The sequence below is a fragment of the Chiroxiphia lanceolata genome, chromosome 7 (assembly GCF_009829145.1).
Source record: "Chiroxiphia lanceolata isolate bChiLan1 chromosome 7, bChiLan1.pri, whole genome shotgun sequence".
Classification (NCBI taxonomy): Eukaryota; Metazoa; Chordata; class Aves; order Passeriformes; family Pipridae; genus Chiroxiphia; species Chiroxiphia lanceolata.
Genome location: NC_045643.1, coordinates 23,404,300 through 23,415,355, shown reverse-complemented (window position 1 = coordinate 23,415,355; position 11,056 = coordinate 23,404,300). Strand labels below are relative to the sequence as shown.

Genomic DNA, 11,056 nt, shown 5'->3' with positions numbered 1-11,056 from the left:
ATGCACCGAGCACAGGGACGTGGTGGCACAAGTAGGGATGGTGGGGAGCCCCGTGCAGCCCGCCGAGCCCTGGCATCCCCCCAAAGCGTGCCAAGGTCACAGTGGAACCGGCAGTGCCCGAGGAGGCCCGGTTCGTCTGGCAGCACCGTGTTTTGTGCGGAAACTGAAGAACGCTGCAATCGGCACTGGCTGTGACATCCGGCTACGGGTGGTGGTTGTGGGCAACCCCCGGCCCAGCCTCCGCTGGTACCGAAACCAAGAGCAGCTGCCCCAGGGCGGGGAGGAGTATGGCACCCTCTGGATCCGAGACAGCAAGAAGGAGGACGCCGGCGTGTACACATGCGTCGCTGAAAATGAGCGGGGAGAAGCCATGACCAGTGCTGTGCTGGCCATCATTGACATGGAAGGTAAGGGTGGCGTGGCTGCCAGCACAGGTATGCTGGCACAGATGGGGGCACAGGTTTGCCGAGGGTGGCAGAGGTGCTTTGCGAGCTCTTGATTCAGTGCGTGCCCTGGGGCCAGACAGGGCTGCTGAGCTTTGCTGTTTTCACCCTACTGCAGGCTGGGGTGCCCAGTGCCGGTAGCACCAGGGTGGCTCTCCAGCCTGGAGTGAGCATGTGGCTGCAGTACCCACTGCCAGGCAAGGCTGGGTGCCAGGGCTGGGCACAGAGGTGTCAGAAGCATGTGATGCCAAGCCTGCTCGGGCAGGAGGAGAGAGAGATAGAGACAGAGAGAGACAGGTATGGGTGTTGGGCACATGGCACTGGTGGTACCACCTACCACAGCTACCAACACGGTCCCCAATACACCCTGAGCACCAGCTGTCCGTGGGCAGAACTTCTGTGGTATCACCATCACAGCTTTACCAGGCACTGGAGCTGCACTGGGAAAACAGAGACCCCGGTGGGGCTGGGTGGAGGAACACAACACGGTAAGAGGTAGAGCTGGCAAGTAGGTGGAGCCTGTGCCTTGCAGTGGGCGGGACCTAGTGGTTAATTAGCCAAGGAAAATCAAACAGCATTTGCTGGTCCCTGTGACAGCTCCTCTGCTCATCACCATGACCCCGGAGTGCAGCAGCCAGACAGGGAGTGGGCCTCATCCTGTACAGGGCCAGGTAGGTTTGGGGCTCAGCCCACTCTGCCCCATCATCATGGAATCACGTCATAGAATCATTTGTGTCAGAAAAGACCTCTAGGATCATTGAGTACAACTGTTAACCCATCACCTGTCAAGTCCATCATCAAACCACGTCCCCAAGTGACACAACTGCATGTCTTCTAAATACCTCTGGGGATGGTGACTCACCACTTCCCTGGGCATCCTGTTCCAGTACTAAATCTTCCCTGCCACAAATGGAGGCCATTTCCCCATGGAGGATGGATGCAACCTGCTTGAGACATTGAAGCGTTGGGAAATGTGGAGGCTGGTGGCACTGCTCTGAAATGTGAGATGAGCTGCTGCACAGGGACAATGAGGGCAGGGAGTGAGGAAAGCAATGCTGAGCCCGAGATTCCAGGGAAGGAGCTGCAGCACAGGAGGCCCACCAGAGATGTTGTCCCTTGAGGGGGGACTGGATGGCAGTGGAAGGTCAGAAGGAATGCTGGCAGTGCTGAAGAGGAGCACTGGAGGAATAGGAGGTATTGTGCTCTGAGAGCCAGGAGTCTGGAAAAGTGGTGTTTGGAGGATGGAAGAAGATGTATGTGCTGCTCACGAGCCTGGTGGGATAACAGGAGGATTGGAGAAGCATGCAAGAGGGGTCCTGCCCTGCAGTAGGTCTGCAGAGAGTGACTGTACATCACACCTTTGGGATGGTGTCACTGTGCAGTCGGATGTGTGGTGCGATGTGTGCAGAATGGGAGACAGGCACTGTCCCAGGGGTGGGGCAGCAGGGCATCACCCTGTTCTCACACTCTGGTGTGCAGCTGCACCTCACCATGGCCACACCAGCCTGGGCCTCACTGCCTCTGCCCAGCAGCATGGCCCAGCCTGATTCCCCAGGTGCCCGTTCCCGTTGTGCTGACGCACTTGTCCCTGCCTCCCAATTCCCAGCTGCTGGCCCTCACCACCGCCTTTCTGGGACAGCTGAGGGAGGGACCGAGCAAGCCAGGATTGCCTAACGTGCAGTGTGAATGTCACCCTGCCATGGGCACTCCTCCCAGCAGGCTCTTGGCCGTGGATGCACCACCGTTGAGCAAACAGGCACCCAAAAAACCAGCCCTGCGGCAGAGATGCCTCTGGTGCTGTGCATGATCTGGGGCACAGGGATGGGTGAGGAGCAGAGCAGCCCTCAATGTGGGTTTGTCCCCGCACCAGGGCAGAAGAGTCTCTGTGGTGTGACGTGCCCAGGGAGCACCATGTCCTGCTGGATGCTGATGTGGAGGTGATGGATGGGATGCAGTGGGGGTCCAGCCCTATCACCTGGCCCCAATGAGGGGTTCTGGCTCTCAACGTGTTCACCTCCTGTGGCCACTTTCTCCCTGCCACCAGCTGAGCAGTGAGACAGGTCATTGTGTGAAAAGAGAGGAGCTGTGTCACCGCTCTACACCCATCTGCCCTGACACCTTGCCGGGACATGTGCCATGGCTCACTGGCCTCTGGCATAGAGGCCCTGGTTGCTTAGGGCCCGCACACACTTCCCACCGAGACCTAGCTCTCCAGGATTGTGGAAGTTCACTCATGGCTCCGCTATCCTTATACTGGGAAGGGACACGGCATCCTTGCTCCCTGGGGCACTCTGTGAGCCAGTCATCAGCCAGTTGTGGGGCAAGGGAAATGTGTGCAAGGTCCCGGGCAGGATGAAGTCTTTCTCTGGACTTGCAGTCTCAATCCCTGTGTCTAGAGGTATTGGGATGCCCTTGCTCCATTTGCCTCTGATGGGTTGTGGTCTCAGGTGGGCACAGAGTCCAGTCCTCTCCCTTTTCTCTGTGGTGCACAGGCCAGGCTGCATCTCCTCATGGGGCCAGCATCAGCTCTCCCAGGGTGGCTCAGGTGCTAAGGGGGCTCCATGCTGCCCATCTCTGCACTCAGCCCTGGCAGCTCCTCTGCACCAGCCTCAGCAGGTCCCCCTTGCTCACACAAGCCCAATTTAGCTCTTCTAATCTCTTGCCCTGAATCTGTCGCTCCACCCCACTAATGATTTCTCCTGCTCTTCTCCCAGGTTCCTGAGTGCGTCAGTGCTCGGCAAGGGGAGTGGGGAGCCATGTGTGGGGCTGTCCAGACAGCCAGGGGCACGGGCTACCAGGGGCATACCATCCCCACTGTACCATGCCGTCTTCCCCTTGTCCCATTGCTCTGTCCTTCTCCTGCTGCATGAGGTTCTCCCTCATGCCCTGGCTCCATGGGTGCAGGTAGGGTGCATTGACCCTTCTCACACCAGCCACCAGGCTGATCTAGGGGCTTCCCAGGTCCATTCAGAGATCCTCCCTCCACACCCTTCCAGCTAGCCCTGGTCCCCACCATGGCTCCACTGCCACAAGGCTTGCTAAAGCCTCTATCACCTCTCAGCTTTATCTTCTGAATTTTTTCCCTGTAAACTGGATTAAATCACCTCTTAAGAACCTGAGCTAATATCCTTTTAGAGCCCAGCCCTCCCTCACTGTGCCAGCACTGCTGATCCTCCCCATCCAAGCTGCCTCTTGTTTCAAGGTTGGATGTGTCCATCTTGGGCTCCAAGTGCAGAGTCTTGCTCTGTTTGCCTCCACCTGGACTCAGCAATCAAACTGCCTTGGAACCTTTCCTCTGCCCAAGGAACAGCTTGCACCCGCCTGGATTTGGGGGCAGGAGCTGCTTGTGTACGGTGGCCCTGCAAAGCCCCTTCCTGTGCAGGGAGTTACAGTGGGACAGTGTAAGTGTTATTTTTCAGCTGGTGGTGCATGGCGATGACAATGAACCACACTGGGGATGGCTGTGATAACAGTATCCCCGATGGCTCGGCATCTCTGGCCATTTATCTCAGTGCCTAATTTAGTCCCATACCTTCGTGGTGGCATGCCCATGTCGAATGCCAGCTACCCCAGAGCAGCTCCCAGCTCTGCCCCCAGCCATCTGGGCAGGGGTCTGGTGTGGTGGCCACATGTGCTGGGTCCCCATCCCAGGTCTGGTGGAGTGAGAGTGCTGCTCCCCGGTGAGCAGGACGGTGGGTGCAGCTGTCCAGTCAGTCACCTCCACCCCTGCCCTCTCGCCTGCTGCCGGGGGGTTATTTTTGCTGAGGAATGTGCCGGTCCCCTTCAGATTCTGGTGGGCTTCAGGGTTTGTGTTACAGGCGTGAGGCGAACCCAGGCCTGCAGTTGGGTAATATAGCACCGATGTTCAGGACTGCATGATGGGATGACAGCCTTTTTCCTCCTCCCAGGGCTGCCCAGCACTCCCAGTGCCCCTCCTGCCTCCTGACACCAAAAGTTACTGCCCTGGCATGGTAGCACTGGAAGGGGCTGGTTACTTCCACCCTGCTGCCTGCACTCTTGCCTGCTTTTCCCCACCCGCTGCATGCAGCCAGCCCTCAGTCCTGGAAGGGGAATGCTAGGAGTGAGGCTGGCAGGGCAGAGATGAAATGCCTTCTGCTGTCCTGCTCTGGGGACCATCCCCCCATGGGACTGGGATGGTCCCCACCTTCCCAGGCTCCCAGAACATCACCTCTTCCTGCAGACCATCCCCAGCAGCTCCAGAAGGTGCAAATGCATGAAAGATTCATGCCCTGATCTCCTCCTACCCAAGATGCTGCATGCACACACCAACATCAATTATTCAAGCACGTAGAAAAGTGGGCTGCTGGCTGGGGCCCGGGCGCTGGTGCCAGGCTGGAGATGTGGTGCTGGATCAGGATCCATACAGGGCTCCTAAGAGGCCCAGCAAGACACAGAGAGCTTCGATTCTTGGAACAGTGGAATTGATTCTGCATTTTGAGCAAATGTTTGCTGTCTGCCTTGCTCAGGGCCAATGCATGTCCAGTGGGTGAAGCTGGAGCTGGGTGGCCAACGGGTGACCTGCTCCAGCTCTGCCTCTTGTCCATGTTACGGTTGCATTGGCTCCCATCCCCTGCCCTATGTCCCTGACCCTGCACAGGAGCAGGGCAGTGTCAGGACTGCCCCCGGGCTGGGGCAGGGCAGAGGGGCTGTCCGGGGTGCAGGCAGCCATCACCTCCCATAAGACCCCTTCTGCAGACTCTGGCTTTGCCCTGGAGCAGGGATTTGCAGGTGCTGTTGCCTCTGGAAAGGACTTTTGTGGTCCCTGCAGCTGGCACAGCCCCTTGGAGGTGACCCAGTTATTCCCAGGAGTGCAGCATCTCTGGGGCAGACCAGTCACTCCTGAGGCTTTTGCTGAGGGATGGCTACAGAGCCACAGTTGCAGGGAAGGGCTTTGTGCCCAGCCAGCCAGGAGCCGTGGCCAGTGAGGCAGCAGATCTGTCAGTCGGAGGATACAAGAGTGACTATATTTTGGCTGGATACAGATGGTTGCTCCCTGGGGGCCAGCGCTGAGGCTGGACCTGAGGGTGCTGTGGTGACAGCACCCTTGCCCTGGCACCACCATGTGCCAAATCCAAGCCTTGGTGCTTCTTCCCAGCATCCCTGATGAGGCTTTTAATCCCACTGGAGTGTGAAAAAAACAGGCTGTGTGGGTATGCATCAGGATCACAGGCATGCACAGCCAGGGTGACAGCACCTGGCAGGGAAACCCTGGGTGCAGGTACTCTGACAGACATGAGCCCCATAATTCACCTCTTTACCTGGCCCCTGGCTCAGGGTACCCATCTCTTGTCCCAGTGCTGGGGAGCCCAACAGAGACCTCTGGCTCTGACGGGAGGTTCCCTTAATGCCAGTTCTGGCATTGTAGGACTCATCTGACGTACGGGGTCTCCACGGAAACCCCGCAGCATCACTCGAATTGTCGACTGACAGAAATGTTGTATAAACAGCTACTTTTGTACTGGGTAATTTGCAAGTTATTATGGAGTCATGAAAAGCCTCACGTTTGGAGTCATGAGCTGGGAGGGAAGCAGAAAAAATCTGCCAGCGCTGCAAGGATAATGGGGAGCGTGATGCCTGTGTGCAGCCATTTGTGGGGTGGCTGCCTCCCCAGGGGACAGGTGAACAGCATGGGGCCAAGCACTGGGTGGGGAGGCCTCCAGCAGTGTCCCCATGGATGCTCTGCAGTGGGAGGAGGCAGCGCAAACAGCTGATGGGGCTGGGACCTTGGCAGCCTATCCAGGAGCCTGGGAAGGGGGCTGATGAGCATGGTGGGGTTTGGTGAGTTGGTGAGGCAGGGCACTGAGCTGTGGGGCACCAAGAGCTGTGGGTGGCATGGCAGGCAGGGCAGGCCCTACTGAGGCTGTGGGGCTGGGACTGCCCCTCTATCCTATTTGCAGCATCACCCGGAGAACAGGGATAGGCCAGCAAGGGTGGGGACAGTCAGCTAAGGAAGGTGTGCCAGCACCCCAGGAGCACTAATAGGTCTTAATGGCCCTGACCAGCCTCACTGGGGACTCCCACCCACAGCTCAGGAGCCCCATCACAGCTCAGTCCTGGGCACCCACTCTTGGCTCTGAGCTGTGCTGTGGGTCCTCACCCCAGCACACAGGATGTCTGGGGTGTGTCATGCCACATGGGCAGGGAGAACAACCTACCTTCCCTGGTCAAGATTGTGTCCCCAGCCACAAGGCAGTGATGCTACCCCAGGGCTGAGCAGCCCAGCCCTGTCATCCTGTGTGGGCCCTGAGGCACCTGGGGGGCGGGTCTGCCCTAGAGCACTGGGTGCTTGGGGCTGGAGACCATGTGGTTTGTCAGGAGGATTGCTGTGAAGGACTGTGCCCATATTAGCTCCTGTCACGTACAAGCAGGTCAGCAGCACTGTGACCCACACCTGTCTTGGTAAGGGGATCTTTCTGCATTGCCAGTGACTGGAAGATGTGGGGGACTGCGTGGAGGCTGGCAGAGTGATGGCAAACCTGGATCTTGGCTGGGCAGTGCCATAGCACATTGTGGCTGTGCTGCTAGGTGCAGGGTTTGTGGCAGCTGTGGCAGTGAAACTGCCCTGTTTGGGACACTTTGGAGGTAGCACATGGAGTGCTGGCGTGGTGTGTTGTGCTGTTGCTATCCCAGTTGGCCTTCATGTGGGAGCTGCAGTAGTGGTCTGTGTCCTAGGAGAGAAGAACCCCTGTCCCAAGCTGTGGGGCAGGATGGAGAACAATGGTACAGCCACATTGCCGTCAAGGGACTCGGACTCCTGGGTGCTGTACAGCCTAAGCCAGAGGAGGGGAGGCCATGTGCCCTCCCCAGCTGCACCTCTCCCCCCTTCCCCCGCAACGACGGCACCACCTGTGCCCTGCCTGTCCCCGCCGCTGTCACTGTGTGCCAGGGCTGGCGGGGAGGCGGAGGCGGAGGCAGGCGGGGAAGGATGGAGGGAGGAGCGCTCCGTGATGCTTCATGCTCCAGCCCTTCTGAGAGCCCAACCTGGCTAGCCCCTTCTCTCCCTCCCACCGTCCTCTGGCTGCCGGCGGTGGAGGATGCATGGAGCACCGCTTGCCCTCCCGGCGTGCTGACAGAGGGGACCCCGCCGGGAGCGGGCTGCCGTCCTGACGGGCCTGAGCCGGTGTCACCGCGCCAGCAGGGCTCTGCAGAAGCATGAAGAAGATCTGGGTGAAGAAGCGTTTCCAGGTAAGGGTTCTGGGCTGCCGCGCCGGCGGGTGCCGGGAGGAGGGGCAGTGCCGGGAGCGTATCGGGATGCAAATGGATGCTAGTGGGGATGGGGATAAAGATGGGGATGGGGATGTTCCTCCAGCCCTGCCGTTACCGCCGGAGCTCCCAGGGCTTTGCCCATCGCCGGCTCCAGCCCTGCTTGCAGAGCCGCCAGCTGCTTGCCTGGCCTCGCCAGCCCCGGGCAGGAGGGGCAGGGGGCAGGGGCTCAGCACCGCCTGTGCCAGCAGCCAGGACGGGACACCCGTCGGGGGCTTTCCCCCACGCCGCTCTCTCCCCTCGCTGCCCTCTGGAGCCGGGGGGAAATGGAGGCTGCTTCATGGCTCCCCCAGCCCCGCTGCCGGTGGTCACGGAGCTGGAGACGAGGCTTTGCATGCGTCATCCCCTCCGCGTCAGGAGCCATGCCTGGCACAGGCAAGGCTCCTCCGCGGGCCGCCGCACGCTCCGCTGCCGAGCAAGGAACAAGGACGTCACTTGGCCTCGGCGGGGGGTGGAGGATGGAGAGCATACTTCCAGGGAGCCCCCCAGCCCCAGTTCCCCGAGGCATATAGACCCAATGCGGGCACATAGCCTCCCCCGCTGTCACCCCGCCTGGTGCCCAGAAGGGACCGGGGAGCGGCTGTCACCCGCAGCTCCTTCCCAGGGGTGCAGGATGCACTGGGGGGATACAGATCTGCAGGGGAGCTGGGAGCCAGATGTTGGGCGTCCCTCTGGGGCAGGGGAGTTTGCACAGCCTGGCTGCCCCATATGCCCTTGGGGGCAGCAAGCCCAGGGGCTTGCCCGTGTGGTGGGGCAGGGTCCTGCACCACTGGCCGAGCATGGGGGAGTATCAGAACACCCACAGTGGCTGTGTCTCTGCATCAGGCAAGCCACACATTCCCTCTCCACTCTCTGCATCCCTGCTCCTTGTCTGCCTGTCTCACACGAGTGGCACCAGTGCCGTGTGGTGCTGAGCTCCACACGGTGTAAGGTGTGGCAGGCTCCATGGTCCCAGGAACTCTTCACTCCCCTGACTCCTCTTGGCCCTATGGCCATGGTGAGGGATGTCCCATACCTGGGCCAGGGCAGGACCCTAACCTGAGCAGGTGGATCCATGTCTAGCACAAGGGAAGAAGACCTCACCTAGCTGCCCTGTGGGGCAGGGCTGAAACTGGGTGCTGGTCTCAGCCAGCTCTTCTCTCCACCCTGGGCTGGGTAGGCACAGAGCATGCTCCTGGGGCTCCTCCACCCCAAGTGCAATGAAATCTCAGGTAGGAGAATCACCTCTGCTCTCCATCTGTCACCTTTGTGCAGACCTCGGCCCACAGTGAGCCCCGAGCTGCTCCTGCCCCCTTTTCACCTCCTGGTTGGGGGTGACACTGCATCACCCAGTGCTTGCTCCCTGATGGGTTGTGGGTGGGTGCTGTGTGCCCGAGGCAGGTCCAGTCTGTGGGGAGCCCTGATCCCACAGGGACCAGTTGTGGGGCAGAGGGGAGGGGTCTCGTAGCTCTGGCAACAGAGCCCAGCCCAGGTCTGCTGGTGCAGTCACCATATTTGATGGGGAGCCGATGGCGCCAGTCCCTGGGAAGCCACAAGAGTACCCGATAATGGCACTCAATTGCATTTTCATTTTTTAATGGGGGAATTATCCGCCGATGGTGCAGTTAATCACTCATCTATCTTTCCCCTGGCTGGAAGATGGGCTGCAGCAAGAACCAGCACAGTCAGCCGAGGAGGGGAGGTGAAGCCTGGCTCAGCCTGAATACAAATGTGTCTCGTGCAGCCACTGCCCTCTGGCCAGCACTGATGCAAGCAGGGGGCTGGTGGAGCCCCCAAATTTGCCCATGTTCTGGGGCTGCTGCTACAGTGCAACAGCTTTGGGACATGTAAAATGAGCTGCTGCCCTTCCAAGGGGCAACTAACTGCTGGCCATGCTTGGCTGTCTGTTCCTGGTGGCTGGCTGTCCCTGGGGTCTAGCTGTCCATGACCTGCTTGGGAGCTGTGGGGGGCAGGAGGGGCTGGCAGAACAAAGGGCTTTAAGACAGCTGGGTGTCCAGCCCTAGCTCCACGCTGGGGAGATAGGGCAGGGGATGTCAGTGTCCTGGGAAGACCCTGTCACCCAGACTGGCTGGGAAGGATGCTTAGTCCTGGCAGCCCAATCCTGCCTGTCGCACTCCACATTCCCGCTCCTGCCTGCCTTGGAGATCACCCCCATCCCTCTGCTTTCCTGGGAGATGGTGCTGGTGCACAGCCTGGCAGACAGGCTGCCCTTAGCCCGTCCCTCCCTTGGCAAGTAGGTGCCAAGCCCTGGGCTGCGGCACAGAGGGCAGCCAAGTTGGCAGGGAGCTCTTGGCATCTCCAAACCATGCTCAGGTCCCACCTGCCTGCCCAGACAGCGTGGGCTGAGCACAACCCCTTACACTTCAGCCCTGCACTGATGGGCCAGTTCCGTGCGCATGTGCCAGGCAGCCTCTCTTGCAACTGGCCCAGCTTCCTCTGGGGATGGGGGACAGTGGCTGGACAGTGCCCATGGCAGTGCCTGGGCCAGTGCCTGAAAGACATTTTGCTGGCCCAGTCTCCACACTGGCTGGGTGCTTTGAAGGGGCATTGGCAGCAGCCCAGGCAAAGACCTTGCTGCAGGTGGTGCTGGCTACAGGCAGCGGTTCTAGGACACCTGTGCTGCCCAGGCTGTTACTCCTGGCATGGGCTGAGGTGCAAGGATAGGGTGCACAGTGCCATCACCAGGGGGACTCTGTGTGTATGTGCGTGCGCGCCAGGTGTATGTGAGTGTGTGTGCATGGCTGGGCATGCGCTACACGTGCCCACCTACACCATCCATCTCGTGTGCGTGTGGGGGTGTGTGCCTGTGGGTACCCTGCGGGTGTGCAGCGAGTGTGGTGTGTGTGGTGCCGGGTGTGCCCTGCCAGTGGGAGGGTGTGAGCAGCACCACGTGCACTGTGCCGGACTGTGTGCGAGCAGCTGTGGGTGTGAGCAGTGCTGCGTGTGTCAGGGTGGGGTTGTGTGCGTGCGGGTGCGCCATGCCAGCAGTGTGTGTGTGTGCGTGTGCGAGCAGGTGCATATCGCCTGCCATGGGTAACACTCTCTTCTCTTTTCCTTTGCAGAAGACAGGCCACTCGCGGCGCTTTGGGCGCTTCACGCATGGTGCGTTGAGTTACCAGGAACTGACTCCCCCCACCACCCCAAGTGTGCCAGGATGGGGGTCCTCCACCATGCTGCATGGGGCATCGAGCAGAGGCTAGGCAGGGCTGGGCTGCATCTTGCCAACCCAAAATAGGGTCCTGGTCAGCCAGGGACTCATAATGTTCCCACAAGGCTGGTCTGCTTCTGGCCCTGCAGCTCTACTTCCTAAGGGCTGCCAGGCTGTTGTG

At 60.0% G+C, this 11,056-nt stretch overlaps 1 protein-coding gene across 1 annotated transcript in view; it reads left to right on the top strand.

The window, feature by feature from the left end:
• SPEG (striated muscle enriched protein kinase) overlaps positions 1–11,056 on the top strand; it is a 38,419-nt gene continuing 27,363 nt past the window's right edge. Inside the window, 3 exon segments of the mRNA XM_032692774.1 lie at positions 1–55; positions 58–120; positions 123–407. Coding sequence (XP_032548665.1) covers positions 1–55; positions 58–120; positions 123–407 — 403 coding nt within the window.